This window comes from Aristolochia californica, unplaced genomic scaffold (genome assembly GCF_029961685.1).
Source record: "Aristolochia californica isolate CCGP_79_NKW_82.1479 unplaced genomic scaffold, dmAriCali1.0.hap1 SCAF_9, whole genome shotgun sequence".
NCBI lineage: Eukaryota > Viridiplantae > Streptophyta > Magnoliopsida > Piperales > Aristolochiaceae > Aristolochia > Aristolochia californica.
Window position 1 is genome coordinate 9,796,795 of NW_027182290.1, and position 27,882 is coordinate 9,824,676.

The 27,882-nt window shown below is 42.8% G+C and overlaps 1 protein-coding gene and 1 pseudogene across 1 annotated transcript; one reads left to right on the forward strand and one right to left on the reverse strand.

Moving 5' to 3' along the window:
- Positions 1-12,028: 12,028 nt before the first annotated feature.
- Positions 12,029-12,704, reverse strand: LOC137940627 (thaumatin-like protein 1). The gene is made up of 2 exons (XM_068785781.1): positions 12,573-12,704; positions 12,029-12,445 (listed from the first exon to the last, which is right to left on the reverse strand). Exons 1-2 carry the CDS (start codon positions 12,702-12,704, stop codon positions 12,029-12,031), a joined length of 549 nt encoding a protein of 182 aa, XP_068641882.1.
- Positions 12,705-25,513: 12,809 nt separating this feature from the next.
- On the forward strand, positions 25,514-26,039 carry LOC137940628 (aspartate carbamoyltransferase, chloroplastic-like; annotated as a pseudogene).
- The last annotated feature ends 1,843 nt before the right edge of the window (positions 26,040-27,882 follow it).

Consider the following 27,882-nt stretch of genomic DNA (forward strand, 5'->3'; position numbering starts at 1 on the left):
ATATTTGATGGATAAGGCCGTTACCTTGATAGAAGGACAGGAACTCACTAGAAAAGTATTCTTTATCATTATCAGACCTAAGTACTTGAATTTTCTTGTCAAACTGGGTTAATACCATAGCATGAAAGTTCTCAAAGATCATAAATATTTCAGATCTTTCTTTAAATAGATATAACCAAGTAACTCGAGTAAAATCATCAACAAAAGTAATAAAATATTTAACTTGAGAAATATTGGAGACACTCAAAGGTCCCCATACATCTGAGTGTACTAGAGAAAAGGGAGCAACACTTTTATTGGTAGGGCGAGGAGAATATGTGCTCCTCTGGTATTTTTTTAATTGACAAACCTCACAATTTAAAGTAGACAAAAACTTTAAAGAAGGAAATAAATGTCGAAGAGAAGATGTAGAAGGATGGCCAAGCCGGTTGTGCCAAAGTTACACTTCAAATGGAGAGGATAAAAGTGTAGCAAATAAAAGCAGGTCCAAGTAATACAAACCCCCCTTTTTATGGCCTCCACCAATAACCCACTTTGTTGATAGATCCTGAAATAAACAAGAAGAGGGTGAGAAGGTGACAGAGCAATTTGGATGTTTTGTGAGCTGACTTACTGAGGGTAAGTTTAAAGGGGATTTAAGAAAAAATAGGACATTTCAAAGTGGGATTGAGGGTGTAATAGAAGATTATCCCTTGCCAAGTACTTTGGTTTGGGTACCTTTATTTATAATAACAAACTTATCGGGAGCACTGTTATGGACTCTATAGCATCACGAGTTACCAACAGGCGTAGGAATTAATAAATATATTTTTCAATTTCCATGTAATTGTTTATGGTTTGGTTTTGTCTTTGGTTTGGGTTGGTTTAGCATTTATTGGTTTGAACCCTTGACCCAAGGGGTCTTTAGTGTTTTGGACGTCCTCAACCCTACTTAAGGGGACGGCTAGGGTAAAGAGAGATATGAATTGAGTCTACTTTTGCTAGAGTAAATTAGATAAACAGGCCAAGAGCTCCTTCAAGCTCTCTCCCCTTTTTCCCCAATTCATTTCCGAAATTCTCTTTTCTGAAATTCAATCTCCATCATTCCCTTATTCCATCTCAACGTCAAGCAAGGTAATGGAAGGAAGGGAAGAGAGGAGGGTGACAAGATCCATGGCTCGTAAGGATCCTAACAACGTCGTATCAGACAGGTCCACCCTCGGTGATTCCTCTTCTCTAGAGGACATACGTCAAGTACTTTCAGAACTTCAACAACGATCCACTCTTCAAGGTACTGAAATTTCTCACATCAATAATACATTACATATGCTGGAATCATCTCTTCAAACAGACATCCGGCAACTTGCTGCACTTCAAGCACCAACGCCACCACCAGCCACCAATTTTCAACAACAACCAGTACATCAACAACAATTCACGCCACCACCAAATCCACCCCTGCGCCAACCACTGGTTCCCATGGCTACTCACGCACGAGGACCATCCACGGTTCCAAGGTACTTTAAACTTAACTTTCCTACATATGATGGCTCTAAAGATCCCTTACTGTGGTTCACGAAATGTGAACAATTCTTCTATCATCAACAAACGGTGGAAATGGACAAGGTTACTTTGGCCGCCTACCACCTGCTCGATGAAGCGCTCATGTGGTTCCATCACTACCGAAATGTCCATTCCACTCAGGATTGGCTGCACTTTAAACATGCTTGCCAGTTGAGGTTTGGACCTCCAGCTAGCAGCAACCCAGTGGGGGAATTGATCAACTATAAACAGACACGCACCTTAGAAGTTTACCAAAAAACGTTCCAAGAAAGGTTGGCCCGAGCTAGTGAATTTGTTCCTCCTCACCTACATGTTCAGATTTTTAATGCTGGATTGATAGAGGCGGTTAGATTGGAAGTAGAATTACTTGGTCCGACAGATTTGGACTCAGCAATGAATTATGCCAGAGCTGTGGAACACAAATAGAGAGTTCTAAAAGAGTCTTTACACCGAAAACCATTTTGGAACAACAGAACACAGGGTACTGCATTTGGTCCACGTTTGGGGTCCTCTGCCCCTAATCGAGCAGATTAGTCTACCAGTGTGCCTCCACACACTATGCCACGCAAATTTTTGACTAAATAGGAAATGGAAGCTAGAAAGGCCAAAGGCCTATGTTTTAATTGTGACGAACAATTCCTTCTAGGACATACCTGTAAACGCTTATTCAGTATTGAACTGTTGGAAGAAGCTTCAGAAGAGCTTCCTGAAAAAGAATTTGTTGAAGAGGTACAACAAGAACCAGAGCTCTCCCTCCATGCCATGCATGGCCTACGTAGTTGTAATACCATGCAGGTAAAGGCTAGGTTACATCATCTCATGCTACTTACTTTAGTTGATTCTGGCAGCACACATAATTTTATCAGCGAACCAGCCGCACAACAATTGGGATTGAAAATTCAACAGCAAAGGGGACTCTCGGTTTCAAAGCCAATGGGTCTAAAATTGCGAGTGTGGGTTTATGTGCAAACACACCTTTCACTATCGAGGGACATTCCTTTCAAGTAGATTTACTAGTCATTCCCTTGGCTGGATTTGATTTGGTCCTCGGGGCCAAATGGCTTCAGTTATTAGGACCTATATTATGGGACTTTCAGGCTCGGACTATGACCTTTACAGCACCACAGGGTCAGATTACATTACAAGGTATTGTGGCACAGGTCCATAATGCACTTCACACTTTACAGCTTCAGCACAATGGTGATGGTCAGTTAGCTCCTTTACTTACAGCATTTGCGGATTTATTTAATTACCCTACGGGTCTACCACCAGTGCGTCACTGCGTTCACCGCATACGTTTAAAGTTGGGAACTGATCCACTAGTGGTGTGGCTTTATCGTTACCCACATATACAGAAAGATGAAATAGAACGATAGTGCATGCATATGCTCGCTCAAGGCGTGATCCAGCCCAGTCGATCTCCTTTTTCCTCACCTGTGTTACTAGTACGTAAAAAGGATAAATCATGGAGGTTTGTGTCGACTATAGGCAACTCAACTTGCAGACAATTAAAGACAAGTTCCCCATTCCAGTCGTGGACGAGTTGCTGGATGAGTTACATGGTGCTACAATTTTTACCAAATTAGATTTGAAATCAGGCTATCATCAAATAAGTGTTCACCCAATAGATGTGGAGAAGACTGCATTCCATACACATCACAGTCATTTTGAGTTCCTCGTCATGCCCTTCGGTCTCTCCAATGCACCCTCCACCTTTCAGGCCCTCATGAATGAGGTATTTTCATTACTTCTGCGCAACTATTTGTTAGTATTTTTTTATGACATGCTGGTCTACAACAAAAATTGGGAAGAACATCTCCATCGCCTCCATTAGGTATTTACCATTCTACGCTCTCATCATTTGGTTTTGAATAAATCAAAATGCTCTATGGGTACATCTGAGGTGGCATATTTGGGCCACGTCATATCAGCTGTGGGCGTGAAAGTTGACCAGAGCAAGATACAAGCAGTAACAGATTGGCCCATTCCCACCACTATCACAGCATTAAGGGGATTTTTGGGCCTAGCAGGATATTATAGAAAAATTATCCAATCTTATGGCTAGATAACAGCACCACTCAACAATCTTCTCAAAAAACATGTCTTCCACTGGTCTTCGTCAGTGGAACAAGCCTTTCACCTGTTAAAGGAGGCCTTAACCTCAACGCCAGTCCTACAATTACCAGATCTTGAGGGAGACTTTGTGGTGGAATGTGATGCATCCGGGGGAGGTATAGGGGCAGTGTTACAATAATTGGGACATCCCATTGCTTATTTCAGCCGTCAGTTGGGACAACACCACCTTAAGTTAGCTGCATATGAGAGGGAATTGATTGGGTTAGCCAAGGTTGTCCAACATTGGCGACCTTATCTCTGGGGACGACCATTTCTCATTCGTACAGATCATTGCATCCTCAAGTATCTTCTTGAACAGCACCTCACCACATCCCCACAGTAGCATTGGTTAACTAAACTCATGGTCTTCGATTTTACAGTTCACTATAAGCCAAGTAGTTCGAATTTGGGGGCTGATGCTTTATCATGTCGGGATCATTCAGCCACACAAGTTTATGCTATCAGTCACCCACGTTTACTGGTATTAGATTCTATTCGTGAGGAAATACATCATAATTCGGATCTCATGTCATTATAACAAGATATTCAACAGGGGACAACAGCTCCTCATTGGACGCTTTAGGATCGTCTCATACTCTACAAAAACAGGATCTTTATGCATCATACGTCCCCACTTCTTATCACCATCTTGTCCTCTATCCATGATAGCACACTGTTAGATTCTTCCCTTGCCATGGATCGAGTCACCCTTCTTTCCTCTCTTCCCTCCATGGATGATCTTGACATTGGAAGAGAATTCTTGTTTCTTGAACGAGTAATGGTGGAACTCAATTAAAACGAAGGATCTTTGGAGGAAGCTCAACCTTGGACCTCAAAGGGAGAAATCCGACCTAGACCTCTGAGGGAGAATTTGACCTGTCAAATATAATTTTCTCAATACTTGCCTCTCTTTTCCTTCACATCCCCCTAAATAGGGTTGAGGATGAAAATACAAAGATGACCCATAGGTCAAGTGGTTCATGCCACATTACACTGAACCAACCCAAAGTAAACCAAACCGAATTGAAATTACATGAAAAGTAAATTGACATAATTTAATTCATATGCCTATGGATAACTCGTGATGCTATGGAGTCCATAACATCACCCCCCCCCCCCTGGAGAAAGAGCTTGTCCTCAAGCTCAAAGAATGGGTAGAGGGTGAGAAATGCCGCTAATGGCTCCCATGTGGTGTCACTGGGGTCAGCATCTGCCCATTTCACTAAGATCTCCCAATCACCCTGAATACGGTGAGTTTTTAATACCTGTGTCGGGGTAGAAAGTACACGTCCCTCATGGAGTGGGGCCAGCGGGGTGTACAACAAAGGCGAATCACCTTGGAAGGCCTTTAATTGTGAGACATGAAAGACGTTGTGAATTCTGGCCTCTGGCGGAAGCTGCAATTTGTAGGCCACTGTCCCAATGTGGTCCATCACCTGAAAGGGACCATAATATTTCGGAGAGAGCTTGTGACGTTTGGAGGCTGACAAAGACAGCTACCAGTAGTGTTGGAGACGCAACCAAACATAATCTCCAGGAGAGAAAAAGACTTCCCGATGCTTCTTGTCATAATATTTTTCATAGAATGTTGTGCCTCCTATAGATGAGAGCGCACCTCAGTGATGAATGTGTCTCTTTTAGCTAATGCTTGGTCCAAAGTGGCGACTTTAGAGGCCCCTGGTTCATAGGCTAAAAGACGGGGAGGTTCTCTACCATATACCACCTTGAATGGGGTTGTGCCGAGTGCACTGTGGTAGGAGGTGTTGTAATAGAACTCAGCCCAGGCGAGCCACATAACCCACCTCTTAGGTGAGTCCCCCACGAAACATTGGAGATACATTTCAATGGTTCTGTTGACGACCTCTGTCTGACCATCAGTCTACAGATGGTAGGCTGAAGAAAAGGCTAACTTTGTGCCCTGTAACTTGAAGAGTTCTTTCCAGAAGGTACTTATAAAGATTGCATCCCTATCACTGGTAATTGGATTAGGCATCCCTTGTAAGCGGACAATTTTATCCATAAAAAGTTGAACGACCTAGTTGCAGTGTAAAGATGCGCCAAAGGAATGAAATGCCCATACTTAGAGAAACGATCCACCACTACAAGGATAACAGACTTACCCGACGAAGAGGGAAGTCCATCTATGAAGTCCATAGAAATATCAGACCAGACCTGTGACGGAAGCTGAAGTGGTTGGAGCAACCCCACTGGACTTAATGTTTCAGCTTTATTCTATTGACAAGTCTGACAAGCCGCCACATAATCATCTATACTGCGCTTCATGCCCCTCCAATAAAATTCCCTACTAATCCGGAAATATGTTTTTTGTCGGCCCTCGTGTGTACTGTCATGGAAGGAGGCTAAAATGTTGTTAATCAAAGGGGATGTGTGGTGTAGAATTCTGTTTTTGTAGAGGACGAGATTGTCCTGAACCCTACAATGTGGTGTCGTTGTCCCTTGCTGGATGCCCTGGCATAAGGAGATAATATCCGGGTACTGTTGTGCCTCTTCCCGTAAAGAATCCAACAAGAGAGCTCTGGGCTGACTTATGGCGTTTAATTGCGGCTCTAGAACGTCCTGGCGAGATAAGGCATCTGCCCCTACATTCAAACTTCCCGGTTTATACTCGACAGAAAAGTCAAACCCCATAAGCTTACTTAACCAATGCTGTTGTGGTGAAGTAGTGAGATGCTGCTCAAGAAGATACTTGAGGCTGCAATGATTAGTACGAATCAAAAACCAATGTCCCCATAGATAAGGGTGCCAATGTTGTATAGCTTTCACCAATCCGATCAATTCCCTCTCATAAGCTGCCAACTTGTGGTGGTGTTGGCACAGTTGACAGCTAAAATAAGCAATCGGGTGGCCCTGTTGGTGCAACACTACTCCAATACCGCCCCCCGAAGCATCACATTCCACTACAAAGGACTCCTCAAAGTCGGGGAGCTGCAAAACTGGGGCTGATGATAAGGCATCTTTCAATTGCTGAAAGGAATGAGCTGTTGTCTCTGACCAGGTAAAAGCATTTTTCTTGAGGAGATTGTTGAGTGGAGCTGCAAGCTGGCCATAGCGACGAATAAATTTTCTATAATATCTAGCTAGGCCCAAAAATCCTCTTAAGGCTGTAATAGATGTGGGAATAGGCCAATCTGTGACCGCCTGTATCTTAATCTGGTCTACCTTCACCGCCGATGCTGAAATAACATGGCCCAAATATGCCACTTCTGATGTGCCCATAGAACATTTTGACCGATTTAAAACAAAATGATGTGAATGTATCAGAGAAAATACCTGGTGAAGGTGATGAAGATGTTCTTCCCAGCAATTGCTATAGACCAAAATATCGTCAAAAAATACCAATACATATTTTCTCAAGAGAGAGGAAAATACCTCATTCATGAGGGCCTGGAAGGTGGAAGGCGCATTTGACAGACCAAATGGCATTACGAGGAATTCAAAATGGCTGTGATGCGTGCAGAACGCTGTTTTCTCCACATCTGATGGATGAACTCGGATTTGATGATAGCCAGATTTCAAATCGAGTTTAGTAAAAATAGTAGCTCCATGTAGCTCGTCTAACAGCTCGTCCACCACTGGAATAGGAAATTTATCTTTAATCGTATGGGCATTGAGTTGTCGATAATCCACACAGAACCTCCATGACTTATCATGCTTGCGGACTAGTAATACCGGTGAAGAAAAAGGAGACCTGTTGGGCTGAATAATACCCTATGCTAACATCTGTTGGCATTGCCTTTCAATCTCATCCTTCTGTAAGTGAGGGTAACGATACAGACGCACCACTACCGGCTCGGTCCCCGTTTTCAAACGGATACGGTGATCACAATGCCTAAGTGGATGTAAGGTAGTAGGGTCTTGAAAGATATCTTCAAATTCTGTAAGTAAGTGAGTTAACTTACATGTGTTTGTGGACTAGACCTGGGCAACCTGTAGTGCGCAAGTGAGTGGTGCTTGTGTGCTATGCAATATAATCTGATGTTGGACCTCTATAAAAGACATGGTCAGAGCTTGGAAATCCCATAGTATTGGTCCCAACAATTGTAGCCATTTAATTCCTAGCACCAAATCGAATCCTGATAGTGGAATCACCAAAAAATCTGCAACAAAGGCATATCCCTCAATATCAAAGTGTGTGGCTGGTGATATGCCTACACTAGTAATTTTAGCCTCATTGGCTACTGATACAGAAAGACCAATCTGTTGCTGTACTACTAACCCAAGTTGTTCTGCCACCTGCTGACTGATGAAATTATGTGTACTACCTGAGTCAACTAAAGCCAATAACTGTAAATGATGTAATTGGGCTTTAACCTGCATTGTGCTTGCACTACGTAGACCAGTCATAGCATGAAGGGAAATCTCTGGACCTTCTTGGTCAGTTTCCACAATTTCCTCCTCTGGTGGTATTTCTTCTCCATCCTCCCACCGACATATACTGAATAATCATTTGCAGTGGTGTCCAATGACATACTGTTCATCACAGTTAAAATAGAGGCCCTTGGCCTTTCTCTGGTCCATTTCCTGTCTAGTAAGTTTTTTGAAGTAAGAAGCAGGTGGAGTCGAATTAGAGATGTCTGGGTGTGGGGCTACACTGTCTCTAAATCTTGGAGATCCATAGGAAGGGTTTGGCGCTGAGGCATTGTGCCTCCCTGGCCAAGCTGGTTTTCTGACTAGTGACTCCTTTAGAACACGCTACTTGTGCTCAATTGCCCTGGCTAAATTCAAAGCGTGGTCTAAATCTGGAGGAGCATGTAATTCAACTTCTAAACGCAGAGCTTCTGTCAAACCAGCAGTAAAAATATGCACATACTGTGTGTGGCTAACAAACTGGTTTGCTCTGGCTAACCTTTCCTGGAAGGTCTTTTGTTACACCTCTAGTATTCCAGTCTGATTGTAATTGATTAATTCTCTCAATGGATTGCTACTAGCTGGAGGACCAAATCTCATCATACAAGACTGTCTAAAAGTTGCCCAATCCTGAACCACTTGGTCATTTCAGAATTGGTGGTACCATAGAAGCGCTTCATCGAGCATGTGGTAGGCGGCCAAATACACTTTCTCATATGTAGGTGTTTTTTGATGATAAAAGAACTGATCACACTTGGCTAACCAAATCAAAGGGTCCTTAGACCCATCATACCTAGGAAAGTCAAGTTTTAAATACCTGGGCACAGTGTTTGGTCCTTGAACGGTAGGCCCCAGATGGGGATGGTGTTGACGCATTGGTGGTTGTGGGGGAGGTGGTGGGTGGAATGGATGGTGGTCGGCCGGTGGGGAGTAGGCAGCTGGTGGTTGGGCTCGTGTATCATGGTCCTCTTGTCGCCGGAGGAGAGCTTGCATGGCAGCATCCATTGATTTTATTGCCTCCAGCAAATCAGAGGTTGTTTGACGCACCTCTTCCAGGGCATGAGCCTGGTTATCTGTCCTCTGCCTAGTATCTTCCGCTAACTATCTCAAATCGTCAGGGGAAGAGGAATCCCCAAGGGTGGACCTATCTGATACCAAGATGTTAGGTTCTTCCCTTGCCATGGATCAAGTGACCCTTCTTTCCTCTCTTCCCTCCATGGATGATCTTGACGTTGGAAGAGAATTCTTGTTTCTTGAATGAGTAATGGTGGAACTCAATTAAAACGAAGGAGCTTTGGAGGAAGCTCAACCTTGGACCTCAAAGGGAGAAATCCAACCTAGACCTTTGAGGAAGAATCTGACCTGTCAAATATAATTTTCTCAATACTTGCCTCTCTTTTCCTTCACTTCCCCCTAAATAGGGTTGAGGACAAAATACAAAGATGACCCATAGGTCAAGTGGTTCACGCCACATTCCACTGAACCAACCCAAAGTAAACCAAACCAAATAAAGTAAACCAAACCGAATTGAAATAACATGAAAAGTAAATTGACATAATTTAATTCTTATGCCTATGGATAACTCGTGATGCTATGGAGTCCATAACACACACATGAGGGTCAACAGAAAACATATTTCCAAATTAGTTGGGACTTTTACTGGAAGGGCATGAAGAGCACAATTGCTGATTATGTAGTTGCTTGTCAGATTTGTCAACGAAACAAGGCCGAATCATTAAGTCTGGCAGGCCTACTGCAACCTCTGCAACTACCGTCTCAAATCTGGTCCGACATTTCCATGGACTTCATTGCTGGCCTTCCCGTTTCATCAGGTAAATCTGTGACATTCGTCGTCGTTGATCGGTTTTCAAAATATGGTCACTTCATTCCTTTGGCGCATCCATATACTGCTGCTCAGGTCTCTCAATTATTTATGGACAACATTGTCCGATTACACGGAATTCCCTCATCCATTATCAGTGACAAGGATGTCATTTTTACTAGTATGTTTTGGAAGGAATTATTCAAATTACAGGGCACCCAATTGGCATTTTCGTCTGCATATCACCCACAAACGGACGGACAAACAGAGGTTGTTACTTGCATGATTGAAATATATCTTTGTTTTTTTGTGGGGGACGCACCTAGACGGTGGGTGAAATGGCTTTCTTGGGCAGAATTTTGCTATAACACATCTTACCACACAGCACTGGGAACTACACCTTTCAGGGTCATTTATGGCAGAGATCCACCTCGTCTGTTACCATATGAACCAGGGGCATCCAAAGTCCTCACTTTGGACCAAGCATTAGCTGAAAGAGACGCTATGCTCATTGAGGTACGTACTCATCTACAGGAGGCCCAACACTCTATGAAACGCTATTATCATAAGAAGCACCGGGAGGTATCTTATTTCCCTGGAGACTATGTGTGGTTAAAGCTTCAACACTACCGCCAGCTGTCTATGACTGCATCCAAGTGCCATAAGCTATCTCCAAAATATTATGGTCCATTTCAGGTGTTGGACAAAATTGGGCCCGTGGCATACCGCTTGTAGCTACCACAGGAATCAAAGATCCATAATGTATTTCACGTCTCCCAATTGAAGCCCTTCCAGGGTGACTCGCCCCTACTGCACACTCCACTACCGCCACTACATGAGGGCAGAGTCCTCTCTATTCCAATTCAGGTGGTAAATGCACGCCATAATCAAGGTGATTGGTAAATTCTCGTCCAGTGGGCAGATGTCGACCCCAGCGACACCACATGGGAGCCGTGATCAGCATTTCGACTCTTATATCCTTCCTTCGAGCTTGAGGACAAGCTCTTTCTCCAGGAGGGGGGTGATGTTATGGACTCTATAGCATCACGAGTTACCAACAGGCGTAGGAATTAATGAATGTGTTTTTCAATTTCCATGTAATTGTTTTTGGTTTGGTTTTGTCTTTGGTTTGGGTTGGTTTAGCATTTATTGGTTTGAACCCTTGACCCCAGGGGTCATTAGTGTTTTGGACGTCCTCAACCCTATTTAAGGGGACGGCTAGGGTAATGAGAGATATGAATTGAGTCTACTTTAGCTAGAGTAAATTAGATAAACAGGTCAAGAGCTCCTTCAAGCTCTCTCCCGTTTTTCCCCAATTCGTTTCCGAAATTCTCTTTTCTAAAATTCAATCTCCATCATTCCCTTGTTCCATCTCAACGTCAAGCAAGGTAATGGAAGGAAGAGAAGAGAGGAGGGTGACAAGATCCATGGCTCGTGAGGATCCTAACAAGCACATGGAGATAAAAAAATTAGCATATTGTTGGAAGATAGGGCCCAAGACCACAAGACCAAAACATATCCAAGTGTATTAGAAGATGGAGCTCAATCCCAAAAGACCAAGGAAGACCCATGTATCTAAGAGATATAGAAGATGGGGTAAAGGCCCATAGATCAAGGAGAAGGTCCATACGCTCACATACAAGATGGCAAGATGGTAAACAAAGGGTCATCTCATAGAGATAGCATTGATGTTATTAATGTTCCAGGGTTAAAACCCTAAACCCTATGTTCAAGGGTATTATTGTAATACAGTAGTTTCATAAATCTATAAATAGAGTTTCAGGGGGAGGGTTAGGAATCTAGTCCTTAACCCTTCTTCCTCCAGTTTTCTTCCAATGGATTTCTCTTTTTTTTCACCATGAGCTAAATTCATGGAGTCCTGAAAATCAACATAGTATCAGAGCTTTGATTTGCAGGACTCATAGTATGGTTTTACACAATTCCAAAAATCCTTTATTTTCTTTTCTCGTATAGATGCCTTGTTTTTCCATAGTTTTTTGGAACTTCAGTTTTTTTATTTTTCTTGCTCGTTTTCCCCTTAGCCCAGTTATTCTTGAACAGGGCCCGTGTTCTGCTACTAGTAATAGAGAAGAGAAAGATGGGTTGATAATTTGCTACTTATCAGTACGAGCACAATGAAAATATATCTGTTGTTGCTCCTCTAATTGTTGCTCCTCAAGATCAGCTCTGTAAAGACAACCGGAACCACACTGCTGTAGGGCAGAAGGTGAGAATGTAAGTAGGAGCTTTGCATGTAAAAGTGCTCATCTTATCATTATAAGCGTAGCTATATGCCATAGGGTAGGCTTGTTTGAACACGGTCGAGTACTTGTTGGGATTGCAGTAGTATTCATCGGTGTTAAACACCTCATAGGTGCTCTTGCAAGCAATAATGGCGCCACCTTCATCTGTCACCTTCAATTCTGGTGGGCACACTGTGTTGATATTTGCACCACATGCACTCACACTGTAGTTTCCGCTACTGGCTTCTGCGTTCACCGAGAAGGGTACGTTGTAACCGTTGACAAGTCTTGTGTCGTAGAAATCTTGGCCACTAGCTCCATCGAGGGTGAACTCGATGAGAGTCGTCAGGGGAATCTAGAGGTAGACTGTCGGGAACTCAAATGATAAAGTGCTTGTTGACGAGCCTGCGAGATCATTTGGCGTCGGGAAGAAAACGTTTATGCTGCTCCATTAATAGGGAAAAGTTTCCCTTCCTGACTACTTCTCCAGGATCCTCGGCCCCAACGTTGCTGCTGTCAGAAAGTTTCCTCCCAAAGAGAAGGTTTTCTGCTCTGTTCGATGATATTTCTTTCCATTTTTCGTTTCCATAATCCGGGAAAACATTTTCAGACATTCTATTCGGCGCCGAGAGGAGGAAGAAGCACTGTTGCCAAATTTAATTCTTCCTAAGTTTGGAAGAGCTGATTAAATTTGGGTCGCGTGTGTTCTACCGCAACCCAGACCAAGCCAAGAGCAACCCAGCAAAATGTTAGGTTCTTCCCTTGCCATGGATCGAGTCACCCTTCTTTCCTCTCTTCCCTCCATGGTTGATCTTGACATTGGAAGAGAAACCTTGTTTCTTGAACAAGTAATGGTGGAACTCAATTTAGAATGAAGGAGCTTTGGAGGAAGCTCAACCTTGGACCTCAAAGGGAGAATCTGACCATGACCTCTGAGGGAGAATCAGACCTGTAAAATATAATTTTCTCAATACTTGCCTCTCTTTTCCTTCACGTCCCCCTAAATAAGGTTGAGGACAAAAATACAAAGATGACCCATTAGGTCAAGTGGTTCATGCCACATTACACTGAACCAACCCAAATTAAACCAAACCAAATAAAGTAAACCAAACCGAATTGAAATTACATGAAAAGTAAATTGACATAATTTAATTCCTATGCCTATGGATAACTCGTGATGCTATGGAGTCCATAACATCACCCCCCCCCCCCCTTGGAGAAAGAGCTTGTCCTCAAGCTCAAAGTATGGGTAGAGGGTGCGAAACGCCGCTAATGGCTCCCATGTCGTGTCACTGGGGTCAACATCTGCCCATTGCACTAAGATCTCCCAATCACCGTGAATACGACGAGTTTGTAATACCTGTGCCAGGGTAGAAATTACACGTCCCTCATCGAGTGGTGGCAGCGGGGTGTGCAGCATGGGCGAATCACCGTGGAAGGCCTTTAATTGTGAGACATGAAAGACGTTGTGAATTCTGGCCTCTGGCGGAAGCAGCAATCTGTAGGCCACTGTCCCAATGCAGTCCATCACCTAAAAGGGATCATAATATTTTGGAGAGAGCTTGTGACATTTGGAGGCTGTCAACGACAGCTGCCCGTAGTGTTGAAGACGCAACCAAACATAATCTCCAGGAGAAAAGAAGACTTCCTGGTGCTTCTTGTCATAATATTGTTTCATAGAATTTTGTGCCTTCTGTAGATGAGTGTGCACCTCTGTGATGAATGTGTCTCTTTCAGTCAATGTTTGGTCCAAAGTTGCGACTTTAGAGGCCCCTGGTTCATAGGCTAAAAGACGGGGAGGTTCTCTACCATATACCACCTTGAATGGGGTTGTGCCGAGAGCACTGTGGTAGGAGGTGTTGTAACAGAACTCAGCCCAGGCGAGCCACTTAACCCACCTCTTAGGTGAGTCCCCCACGAAACAGCGGAGATACATTTCAATGGTTCTGTTGATGACCTCTGTCTGACCATCAGTCTGCGGATGGTAGGCTGAAGAAAAGGCTAACGTTGTGCCTTGTAACTTGAAGAGTTCTTTCCAGAAGGTACTTGTAAAGATTGCATCCCTATCAATGGCAATTGAATTAGGCATCCCATGTAATCGTACAATGTTATCCATAAAAAGTTGAGCTACCTGCGTTGCAGTGTAAGGATGTGCCAGAGGAATGAAATGCCCATATTTAGAGAAACGATCCACCACTACCAGGATAACAGATTTACCTGACGAAGAGGGAAGTACATCTATGAAATCCATAGAAATATCAGACCAGACCTGTGACGGAAGGTGAAGTGGTTGGAGCAACCCCGCTGGACTTAATGTTTCAGCTTTATTCCGTTGACAAGTCTGACAAGCCGCCACATGATCAGCTATACTGCGCTTCATGGCCCTCCAATAAAATTCCCTACTAATTCGAAAATATGTTTTCTGTCGGCCCTCATGTGTACTGTCATGGAAGGAGGCCAAAAGGCTGTTAATTAGAGGGGATGTGTGGTGTAGAAAAATTCTGTTTTTGTAGAGGACGAGATTGTCCTGAACCGTCCAATGTGGTGCCGATGTGCCCTACTGGATATCCTTGCATAAGGAGATAATATCTGGGTACTGTTGTGCCTCTTCCTGTATAGAATCCAACTAGAGAGCTCTGGGCTGACTGATGGCGTTTAATTGCGGCTTTGGAACGTCCCGGCGAAATAAGGCATCAGCCCCTACATTCAAACTTCCTGGTTTATACTCAACAGAAAAGTCAAACCCCATAAGCTTACTTAACCAATGTTGTTGTGGTGAAGTAGTGAGACGCTACTCAAGAAGAAACTTGAGGCTGCAATGATCAGTGCAAATCAAAAAACAACATCCCCAAAGATAAGGGCGCCAATGCTGTATAGCTTTCGCCAATCCAATCAATTCCCTCTCATAAGCTGCCAACTTGTGGTGGTGTTGGCCTAGTTGACGGCTAAAATAAGCAATCGGGTGGCCCTGTTGGTGCAACACTGTGCCAATACCACCCCCTGAAGCATCACATTCCACTACAAAGGACTCCTCAAAGTCGAGGAGCTGCAAAACTGGGGCTGATGATAAGGCATCTTTCAATTGTTGAAAGGAATAAGTTGCTGTCTCTGACCAGGTAAAAGCATTTTTCTTGAGGAGATTGTTGAGCGGAGCTGCAAGCTGGCCATAGCTACGAATAAATTTTCTATAATATCCAGCTAGGCCCAAAAATCCTCTTAAGGCTGTAATAGAAGTAGGAATAGGCCAATCTGTGACCGCTTGTATCTTACTCTGGTCTACCTGCACCCCTGATACTGAAATAACGTGTCCCAAATATGCCACTTCAGATGTGCCCATAGAACATTTTGAATGATTTAAAACCAAATGATGTGAACATATAAGAGAAAATATGCGGTGAAGGTGCTGAAGATGTTCTTCCCAGCTATTGCTATAGACCAAAATATCGTCGAAAAAGACCAATACATATTTTCGCAAGAGAGAGGAAAATACCTCATTCATGAAGGCCTGGAAGGTGGAAGGCGCATTTGATAGACCAAATGGCATTACAAGGAATTCAAAATGATCGTGATGTGTGCAGAACGCTGTTTTCTCCACATCTGATGGATGAACTCAGATTTGATGATAGCCAGATTTCAAATTGAGTTTAGTAAATATAGTAGCTCCATGTAGCTCATCTAACAGTTCATCCACCACTAGAATAGGAAATTTATCTTTAATTGTATGGCCATTGAGTTGTCGGTAATCCACACAGAACCTCTATGACTTATCATGCTTGCGGACTAGTAATACCGGTGAAGAAATAGGAGACTTGCTGGGCTGAATAATACCCTGTGCTAACATCTACTGGCACTGCCTTTCAATCTCATCCTTCTGTAAGTGTGGGTAACGATACGGACGTACCACTACCGGTTCGGTCCCCGTTTTCAAACGGATACGGTGATCACAGTGCCTAAGTGGCGGTAACGCAGTAGGTCTTGAAAGATATCCTTAATTTCTATAAGTAAGTGAGATAACTGGCATGTATTTGTGGACTGGACCTGGGCAACCTGTAGTGTGCAGGTGAGTGGTGCTTGTGTGCCATGCAATATAATCTGATGTTGGTCCTCTATAAAAGACATGGTCATAGCTTGGAAATCCCATAGTATTGGTCCCAACAATTGTAGCCATTTAATTCCTTGCACCAAATCGAATCCTGATAGTGGAATCACCAGAAAATCTGCAACAAATTTATATCCCTCAATATCAAAGTGTGTGGCTGGTGATATGCCTACACTAGTAATTTTAGCCCCATTGGCTACTGATACAGAAAGGCCATTTTTTTGTTGTACTACTAACCCAAGTTGTTCTGCCGCCTGCTGACTGATGAAATTATGTGTACTACCCGAGTCAACTAAAGCCAGTAACTGTAAATGATGTAATTGGGCTTTAACCTGCATTGTGCTTGCACTGCGTAGACCAATCATAGCATGAAGGGAAATCTCTGGATCTTCGTGGTCAGTTTCCACAATTTCTTCCTCTTGTGGTATTTCGTCTCCATCCTCCCACAGACATATACTAAATAATCGTTTGCAGTGGTGACCAAAAACATACTGTTCATCACAATTAAAACCGAGGCCCTTGGCCTTTCTCTGCTCCATTTCCTGTCTAGTAAGTTTTTTGAAGTAAGGAGCAGGTGGAGCTGAATTAGAGATGTCTGGGCGTGGGCTGCACTGTCTCTAAATCTTGGAGGTCCATAGGAATGGTTTGGCGCAGAGGCATTGTGCCTTCCTGGCCAAGCTGGTTTTCTGACCAGTGACTCCTTTAGAACATGCTACTTGTGCTCAATTGCTCTAGCTAAATTCATAGCGTGGTCTAAATCTGTAGGAGCATGTAATTCAACTTCTAAACGCAGAGCTTCTATCAAACCAGCAGTAAAAATATGAACATACTGTGTGTGGCTAACAAACTGGTTTGCTCGGGCTAACCTTTCCTGGAAGGTCTTTTGGTACACCTCTAGTGTTCCAGTTTGTTTGTAATTGATTAATTCGCCCAATGGATTGCTACTAGCAGGAGGACCAAATCTCATCATGCAAGGCTGTCTAAAAGTTGCCCAATCCTAAACCACTTGGTCATTTCAGAATTGGTGGTACCATAGAAGCGCTTCATCGAGCATGTGGTAGGCGGCCAAATACACTTTCTCATCCGCTGGTGTTTTTTTATGGTAAAAGAACTGATCACACTTGGCTAACCAAATCAAAGGGTCCTTATACCCATCATACGTAGGAAAGTCAAGTTTTAAATACCTGGGCACAATGTTTGGTCCTTGAACGGCAGGCCCCATATGGGAATGGTGTTGAAGCATTGGTGGTTGTGGGGGAGGTGGTGAGTGGAATGGATGGTGTTCAGCCGGTGGAGAGTAGGCAGTTGGAGGTTGGTCTCGTGTATCACGGTCCTCTTGTCGCCGGAGGAGAGCTTGGATGGCAGCATCCATTGATTTTATTGCCTCACGCAAATCAGAGGTTGTTTGAAGCACCACTTCCAGGGCATGAGCCTGGTTATCTGTCCTTTGCCTATTATCTTCCACTAACTGTCTCAAATCGTCAGGGGAAGAGGAATCCCCAAGGGTGGACCTGTCTGATACCAAGATGTTAGGTTCTTCCCTTGCCATGGATTGAGTCACCCTTCTTTCCTCTCTTCCCTCCATGGTTGATCTTGACGTTGGAAGAGAAACCTTGTTTCTTGAACGAGTAATGGTGGAACTCAATTTAGAATGAAAGAGCTTTGGAGGAAGCTCAACCTTGGACCTCAAAGGGAGAATCCGACTTGACCTTTGAGGGAGAATCAGACCTGTAAAATATAATTTTCTCAATACTTGCCTCTCTTTTCCTTCACGTCCCCCTAAATAGGGTTGAGGACGAAGATACAAAGATGACCCATTAGGTCAAGTGGTTCACGCCACATTACACTGAACCAACCTAAATTAAACCAAACCAAATAAAGTAAACCAAACTGAATTGAAATTACATGAAAAGTAAATTGACATAATTTAATTCCTATGCCTATGGATAACTCGTGATGCTATGGAGTCCATAACACAAAACAGCCAACCGGTCGACCCGAGGGTACTGTTTCTGCACCAGCTAGACCGAATCAACTCGGACCAACTCAGTCCGGGCCAACCCAGACCAAGTCAACCTAAATCGGGCCACTTATTTTCTGCCTCGGTATACATGCCCAAGGTTTTTTCGACGTGACTCGGTAAATGTTTTTCTCTGGCTGGATTAATATTTTTGAAGAATTGATGGATTATTCCTTGGTCAGCATATTATTTGGTACAGATACTTGCATTGGATTATTTTATGGGTCAATTTTACATGGATTATTTTGGGTCGTGTTAAATGGGCCCGAGCCCATTTCAGCTGCTGCTATTTTTTCTCTTTTTGAGACATTATTATTGACGAAGAGGTAGCCTCATACGTCCATGACGGAGGAACTTCATACCCGTAAAAAATATCAAAATTGTTTGTAGTTGGGAGTCCATGATGGAGGAACTTCATCCCCATAAAAAATATCAAAATTTTTTGGTTAGGAGTCCATGACGGAGGAACTTCATCCCCATCAAAAATATCAAAATTATTTGTGGTTGGGAGTCCATGACAAAGGAACTTCATCCCCGTCAAAAATATCAAAAATATTTGTGGTTGGAAGTCCATGATGGAGGAACTTCATCCCTATCAAAAATATAAAAAATATTTGTGGTTGGAAGCCCATGACAGAGGAACTTATTATTACATTTATGTTACTACCCCCCATTAATGTCATCATTACTCTACCACTTGAGAGTTGTTGTCCTGTGGAGGGACACGGTGATGGAGGTGGACACTTCAGAGCAATGCCGATAGACACACTACCTACAGAGGACGGAGTGTGCTCTACATCCAGCATGAGTTAAGACTAGAGTATGGAGCAATGTCTTACCATATAGGAATGATTTACTCTCACTAATATTATACCAGCTGGGCCTCGTGAACGAGAGCACCAGCGTCAAGAGGAGTGTTGGAAGATGAAGGCATCTTATACAAAAAAAAAATTATTTATACATAATTTATAGCAAACTGGAAGTTCATGTTGTTCTCTCACCCCCGGCTTGAGGGGGAGTGTTGGAAGACAAGGCCCAAGCCCATACGACCAAGGAAGGCTCACTTATCCAAGTGTATCAGAAGATGGGCCCAAGCCCATAAGACGAAGGAAGACCCATCCATCTAAGAGATATAGAAGACGGGCTCAAGGTGTTATGGACTCCATAGCATCATGAGTTATCCATAGGCATAGGAATTAAATTATGTCAATTTACTTTTCATGTAATTTCAATTTGGTTTGGTTTACTTTATTGGGTTTGGTTTAATTTGGGTTGGTTCAGTGTAATGTGGCGTGAACCACTTGACCTAATGGGTCATCTTTGTATTTTCGTCCTCAACCCTATTTAGGGGGACGTGAAGGAAAAGAGAGGCAAGTATTGAGAAAATTATATTTTACAGGTCTGATTCTCCCTCAGAGATCAAGGTCAGATTCTCCCTTTGAGGTCCAAGGTTGAGCTTCCTCCAAAGCTCCTTCATTCTAAATTGAGTTCCACCATTACCCGTTCAAGAAACAAGGTTTCTCTTCCAACGTCAAGATGAGACGCTGCTCAAGAAGATACTTGAGGCTGCAATGATCAGTGCGAATCAAAAAACAACGTCCCTAAAGATAAGGGCGCCAATGCTGCACACCCCACTACCACCACTCCATGAGGGACGTGTACTTTCTACCCCAGCACAGGTATTACAAACTCGTCGTATTCACGGTGATTGGGAGATCTTAGTGCAATGGGCTGATGCTGACCCCAGTGACACGACATGGGAGCCATTAGCGGCATTTCACACCCTCTACCCATACTTTGAGCTTGAGGACAAGCTCTTTCTCCAAGGGGGGTGATGTTATGGACTCCATAGCATCACGAGTTATCCATAGGCATAGGAATTAAATTATGTCAATTTACTTTTCATGTAATTTCAATTCGGTTTGGTTTACTTTATTTGGTTTGGTTTAATTTGGGTTGGTTCAGTGTAATGTGGCATGAACCACTTGACCTAATGGGTCATCTTTGTATTTTCGTCCTCAACCCTACTTAGGGGGACGTGAAGGAAAAGAGAGGCAAGTATTGAGAAAATTATATTTTACAGGTCTGATTCTCCCTCAGAGGTCAAGGTCGGATTCTCCCTTTGAGGTCCAAGGTTGAGCTTCCTCCAAAGCTCCTTCATTCTTAATTGAGTTCCACCATTACTCGTTCAAGAAACAAGGTTTCTCTTCCAACGTCAAGATCAACCATGGAGGGAAGAGAGGAAAGAAGGGTGACTCGATCCATGGCAAGGGAAGAACCTAACACAAGGCCCACAGGCCCACATAAAAGATGGCAGGAAGGTAAATAAAGGGTCATCTCATAGAGATGGCATTGATTTAATTAAGTTAAAGTTCTAGGGTTAAAACCCTAAACCCTAAGTTTAGGGGTATTATTGTAATACAGTAGTTTCATAAATTTATAAATAGAGTTTTAGAGGGAGGGTTGGGAATCAAGTCCTTAACCCTTCTTCCTCTAGTTTTCTCCCAATGGGTTTCTCTCCTTTTTTCTCCATGAGCTAAATTCATGGAGTCTTGAAATTCAACACAAATGTTTGTTACCTGAGAAATCTTCGGAGGCCCCAGAGTCTCTTATCCAAGATGAAGATGAGGAAGTGGACGAAAACATACCCAGAGCAATAGTGGTAGCGGCCGTAGTAAAGATGTAAGGGAAGACCCCATGAATCACTTCATTTTCTCAAATGTTTCATAGTCTTCATGAGTGAGAATCATCCTCCCAGTGTGTGATTCAGCCTTTTTCTTCCTGTTTAGCATTGGTAGTGGAGGTTGGAGTAGTCGTGACCCATTCTAGTTTGGCATGAAGCTTCCAACAAGTTTCTACAAGGTGGTTTTGACCACCACAATAAGTGCATATTCAAGGCTCTCTTCGAGAGTAGCTGGGACCGGTTATACCACCTCTTGTTTGGCCTCCTCTATAATATCTGTTGTAACCTTGGTTAGAGGATGATGTACTTCTATTACCTGAATACATAGAAAATGAAGCATCATTATTTGAGTTAAGAGACGGATAGGGGATTCACAGTAATGTGGCACTTATATCATCAAAGGACAGTAGTGTGGAGGAGCTAAGAAGTTGAGTTTTAGCAACTTCAAGGTATGGCTTGATATTTTTCAAACAAATTACTGCATCTAAAGCTTCCCTTTGCGTCTCTTGAACCGAAATATCGGTGATGGTTGAGTGATCTTCCACTCTTGAAGTAGATACCGAAACCAAGCTAAAAATTCATGAATATTGTCTCCTTGCTTAGTATTGAGCATGTTTTGCAATATATCAAATAACTTTTGTAAAGTAGCCATACTAGAATATAACTTAGTACAAGTGTCTCAAATCTGTTTGGCTGATTCTACGTGGACAATATTGTTGTCGTCATGCTCTTCTATACTATTAATAAGCCAAGTAATTACCAAATTGTCATCCTTAACCCACTTTATATAGGATTTACTTTCTTCATCAATTGGTGGAGAAGGCTTGGTTAAGCGCCGAGAAGGTATCAAGTAACAAGAAACCTTCTAACCGATTGAGACCAACTAAGATAATTGGATAATCCCCTTAAGGGAATGGTAGTAATTGTGAGTATGTCACTCTTACTACTTGTATTTCCTTCAGATATCTTAAGTCAACCAATGCTTAGAAAAGCACAAACAAGAGGAGGATATGATGAAGATCCAATCAAACTAAAGCTACAATTAAGATGGTGCAATTGCTATAATCCCATATTGAAGAACTGATATGGACTGAAATAGAACTGATATGCCACCTCTCTTGGACGTGTGGACTTGAGCCCATCTTCTAACACAATTGGACTCAATCTACTCTTGATTACCCACTACTCCTATTTATGCAAACAATTATCTAAGTTAAATTTCATCGAATAACCCTGGTATAGCCACAAATGACTTCACAATCACTACGTGTTCAATTGTGGAGCCTAATCAACGCCTTATGCTGATTCGGTACACAAAAGTTCCACTATATATTAACTGTTATTTCATTAAGGGAAGTTTGGAGATTTTGCTCTTGTATTGCATTTGGCCTAATTTTTTTTCTTTATATTTGGAGGTGCCATTATTAGGGTTTTATCATCATGGAGAAGGATCTTGAGTTGTGGCCCAAGAGAGGGTAGAGAAAAACACATGTAAGTTGTGTGCAATTTCTCTTGTAAATTGTTTCATCTTTATAGTGGATTACAACAACGGCGGAAGACAGGACGTAGTGTCACCTTGTGGTGAACCTGTATAAATCTTGTTGTCTTATTTTCGGGCTTGATTTTTTCTTTCTTCCACGTCTTTTATTATTGCTCTCGTTAGTTTGGAATTAGGGCGTCTAATTCCTAACAAGTGGTATCAGAGGTTTGGTTCGTGATTGAGAGCAATGATTAGCGGAGAAGGATCAACACTTGGAATCAACAAGTTGAATGGTAGAAATTTTGCGTTTGGAGGATGCAAATCAAAGATTATCTATATAGTAAAAAGCTGCACTCACTAGTTCTGGATATGAAACCAGAAGGAATGAAAGATGATGAGTGAAATCTCCTTGATAGATAGGTGTTGGGAGTAGTTTGGTTGACAATGTCAAAGAACGGTGCTCTCAACTTGGCATTGAAGAAAACCATAGCGGGAATGTTGAAGATTCTGTCCGACATGAATGAGAAGCCTTCTACAAATAATAAGGTACATATCATGAAAAAAATCTTCAATTTAAAGATGATAGAAAATACATCAATGGTAACACATTTGAATGAGTTCAGCATGATTGTCAATCAATTGACGTTCATTCACATTAAATTTGATGATGATGTTCTTGCTTTAATTCTTTTGGCATCTCTGCCAAATTGTTGGGAGCCTATAGGGCTGTAGTCAGCAACTCTGTAGACAAAGGGAAGTTTATTTTTAATGATGTCTAGGATACCATTCTTGTAGAGGAACTTCGTAGAAAGGACTTCAGAGAATCGTCGACATCTAATTCTGCCCTATGTGTCAATACTAGGGGCATGAACTTCGAGAGGAATTTCAACAACGGCAATGGTAGAGGGAAGTCAAGGAGTTGTAGAAGAAGGTCCAAATTCGGAAGGAATGTAGGTTGTTGGAATTGTGGTAAGTTTGGTCACATAAATAAGAACTATAGAGCACCGAAGAAGGATGAAAAGAAACACAATGACACAATTGTGGTGACTGAAGAAGTACAAGATGTTTTACTCTTGTTGGTTGATAGCCCTATTGACTCTAGGGTGTTAGATTCAAAAACTTCTTCTCACATCACTATACACCGTGAGATCATGGAGAAAAGGGTTGAAAAATATAAACAAAAGTTTGTCTGAAGACTGTATTTTCGACAAGCAGAAAAGGGTTAGCTTTTCTAAGGCTAGAAAGGAGCAAAAGACAGCAAAATTGGAGTTGGTTCACACAGATGTGTGGGGGCCTTCAATTGTTACCTCCCTTGGTGGTTCGAACTATAATGAGACATTTATTGATGATGCAAGCAAAAAGGTATGGGTTTATTTCCTGAAAAAGAAATTTGATGTTTTTTTATACCTTCAAGAGATGGAGTGCAATGGTTGAGAATGAGACAGGTTTGAAGGTGAAGTGTTTGCAGTCAGATAATGGGGGAGAATACGTAGATGATGATTTCAAGCGATATTGTGCTGATAATGGAATCAAAATGAAGAAGACAATTCCTAGAAAATCTCAAAAAAATGGTGTGGTAGAGAGGTTGAATAGGAGTTTGAACAAGCGAGCTACAAGCACTAGATTGTATGCGGGATAGCTAAAGATGTTCTGGTCTGAGGCCATTGTTAAGCACCTAGCCAATATATCCCAAAAGACTAGCCTGTTAGGAGTGGAAGACATAGGTACTTAACCCAAGACCATAACATCACACCCCATCTTCGCGAGCCGATGACCACGGCGGCCCACTCTAGCGATGGCCTACTCTAGCGACACTAGCCGAACCCCGATTAAGTTCCTACGGCCTACCAGTAATTTTAATCTGGCCTCTAGGTCGCCTCCTCTGGGATTCAAACTCACGACGTGGGAGCCCGCTCTGATACCAAATGTTAAGCACCTAGCGAATACATCCCAAAAGACCGGCCTGTCAGGAGAGGAAGACATAGGTACTTAACCCAAGACCATAACATAAGTGAAAGACATAGGTACTTACCCCAAGACCATATGTTATGGTCTTGGGTTAAGTACCTATGTCTTCTGCTCATAACAAGCCGGTCTTTTGGGATGAATTGGTTAAGTGTTTAACATTTGGTATCAGAGCGGGCTCCCACGTCACGCGTTCAAATCCCAGAGGGAGCGACCTAACGGAAGGGGCGTCCTAGCGGAGGGGGCGAAGGGGCTCTCGGCAGTCCTGTGGAGAACCAAATTCAACATATTTTTGGGTAAGTTTCTGAAATGCCCTCAATTGATATGTCTAAATGATTTTTCCATAGGAGTGAAGGGGCTCCAAGGGGCTGAGCAGCAGTGATGCTACTCTAATTTTTGGCCTAGTGGTTTTTTGTTCCTGGAAGCAGAGAAACAGAACCATTTTGACGAAATTCTGGCTTGTGTGTATGAATTCCGAGATGGAAGTTTTTTGGGGATGTCGGGATTGATAGAAAAAATATATGGGTGCTTTTTTATTTTTCTATTGACAAGAACAGCAGTAGTGTGCATGTCCCTTTTCAATTTGGCAACCTTGTGTTTAATTTTTTGGATGCTTTGTATGCTGCTCGACCACTGTTTGTCAAAATTCTTCAACCAGGTGTGAATTTTGGTGAAGAAATTTTGTTGGGTATTCAGGGCAAGGCTGAGATAATTCTGTGGATGAATGATTTTCCTATTGATGGGACCAGCAGCAGTGAATTTGTTCTTGGTCAAATTAACAACGTTGTGCTAAAATTTTTGGGTCCCATGTATGGACTGGTTGTGCAAGATTTAGTGTCATGGAATTCCATGATTATGGGTTATGCAAGGGGGACCATAACAAAGTGTCATCCAGCCACTTCGTGTGGTTATGCAAGATTTCTATCTAAACATTTTCTGGTTCATTACTTTCTGTATAGAAGTCCATTTCCATCACACCAACGAGGTTGGCCATGTATGGACTGGTTGGAAGAACGAACTAAAAGAATGTCACTTGGTCAAGAAATTCAAGGCTTTTCCTCAAGTTCTGGAATTACAACTTATTCTGTGGGAGAAATATTTCAACTAGATGATGTAATTGAGGCTCAACAATTTGATAGAGATATTCTCAATGCAATATGTGAAGTGGCATGGTGAATGGAAAAGATAGAGAAAAAATCTTCTAACTCTCACATTTTGAGGCGGTATCTCCTGGCCACTCTCTTTTATGAGCCTTTAACTAGGACCACTCTCTTTTGTGAAGTCGGCCATGAAAAGGTTGGGTGGAGAAGTTTTGACGACAGAAAATGCACGGGAATTTTCTTCAGCAGAAAAAGGAGACACACTTGAAGATACCGTAAGAACTATCGAAGGATACTCTGATATAATTGTCATGAGGCACTTTGATAGTGGTGCTGCCAAAAGAGCTGCATCAACAGTAGGGATTCCTGTTATTATTGTTGGGGATGGTCCATGCCAGCACCCTACACAAGCTCTGTTGGATGTGTATCCAATCGGCAGAGAGATAGGCAAATTGGATGGCATTAGTGTTGCCTTAGTGGGATATCTGGCAAATGGCTGGCCTGTTCGCTCATTAGCTTATCTGCTCGACTTGGTGGCTCCTGATGTCGTGAAGATGAAGGATGATATCAAAGAATACCTGACATCTAAGGGGATAGAGTGAGAAGAAAGCATATATCTGATGGAAGTGGCGGCTAAATGCGATGCACTCCATGATGTTTTCTATTTGGGAGAGGCTCATGGGTTCTTCCACCAACAACAGTGTTGTTGTGCCAAGGACCTAGACAGCCAAGGACACAGGCTGCTGCAGTGCAAAAAAATATTGCTGGTAGCCATCCAGCAACTAGTGCTGAAAACGTGTTAGGATCCTCGCGAGCCATGGATCTTGTCACCCTCCTCTCTTCTCTTCCTTCCATTACCTTGCTTGACGTTGAGATGGAATGAGGGGTTGAAGGGAATTGAATTTCGGAAAGGAGAATTGGGGGAAAAACGGAACAGAGCTTGAAGGAGCTCTTGACCTGTTTATCTAAATTACGTTAGCTAAAGTGAACTCAATTCATAATTCTCATTACCCTAGCCGTCCCCTTAAATAGGGTGGAGGACGTCCAAAACCCTAAAGACCTCTTGGGTCAATGGTTCAAACCAATAAATGCTAAACCAACCCAAACCAAAGACAAAACCAAACCAAGAAACAATTACATGGAAATTAAAAAAAACATTCATTAATTCCTACGCCTGTTGGTAACTCGTGATGCTATAGAGTCCATAACATCACCCCCCTCCTGGAGAAAGAGCTTGTCCTCAAGCTCGAAGGAAGGATATAAAAGTTGAAATGCTGATAACAGCTCCCATGTGGTGTCACTGGGATCGGCATCTGCCTACTGGACTAGAATTTCCCAATCCCCTTGAATGTGGTGTGCTTGTATTACCTGAGCCGGAATAGAAAGGACTCTGCCCTCATGTAGTGGCGGCAGTGGAGTGTGCAGTAGAGGCGAGTCACCCTAGAAGGGCTTCAATTGGGAGACGTGAAATACATTGTGGATCTTTGCTTCCGGTGGTAGCTGCAAGCGGTATGCCACGGGCCCAATTTGGTCCAATATCGGAAATGGACCATAATATTTTGGAGACAGCTTATGGCACTTGGCTGCAGTCAGGGACAGCTGGCGGTAGTGTTGAAGTTTTAACCACACATAGTCTCCAGGGCAATAAGATGTCTTCCGGTGCTTCTTATCATAAAAGTGTTTCATAGAGTGTTGGGCCTCCTGCAGATGTGTACGTACCTCAGTGACCTGTGCCACAATGCCTTGTAATATAATCTGGCCCTATGGTGCTAAAAATGTCATAGTCCGAGCCTGAAAGTCCCATAATATCGGTCCAAATAACTGGAGCCATTTGACCCCGAGCACCAAATCAAATCCAGCCAATGGAATGACTAGTAAATCTGCCTGAAAGGAATGCCCCTCAATGGTGAAAGGGGTGTTAGCACATAACCCCACACTAGCAATTTTGGCCCCATTGGCCACTGAAACTGAGAGTCCCCTTTGTTGTTGAATTTCCAATCCCAATTGTTGCGCGGCTGGTTCACTGATAAAATTATGTGTGCTGCCCGAATCAACTAAAGCAAGTAGCATGAGATGATGTAACCTGGCCTTTACGTGCATGGTATTAGAACTACGCAGGCCATGCATGGTATGGAGGGAGAGCTCTGCTTCCTGTTGTCCCTCTTCAACAATTTCATTTTCAAGAAGCTCTTCTGAATCTTCTTCCAACAATTCAATACTGAATAAACGTTTACAGGTATGTCCGGGCAGGAATTGTTCGTCACAATTAAAACATAGGCCCTTTGCCTTTCGAGCGTCCATTTCCTATTTAGTCAAACATTTACGTGGCATAGAGTGTGGAGGCACACTGGTAGCCTGATCTGCTCGGTTAGGGGCAGAGGACCCAAAACGTGGACCAGATGTAGTACCCTGTATTCTGTTTTGCCAAAATGGTTTTCTTTGTAA

Bases quoted from the DNA above. Each gene is read 5' to 3' on its own strand.
- LOC137940627 (XM_068785781.1), bottom strand. From the start codon at position 12,704: ATGTCTGAAAATGTTTTCCCGGATTATGGAAACGAAAAATGGAAAGAA. The intron at 12,446-12,572 runs GTAGTCAGGAAG...GTCTACCTCTAG, and splicing joins GGGCCGAGGATCCTGGAGAA to ATTCCCCTGACGACTCTCAT.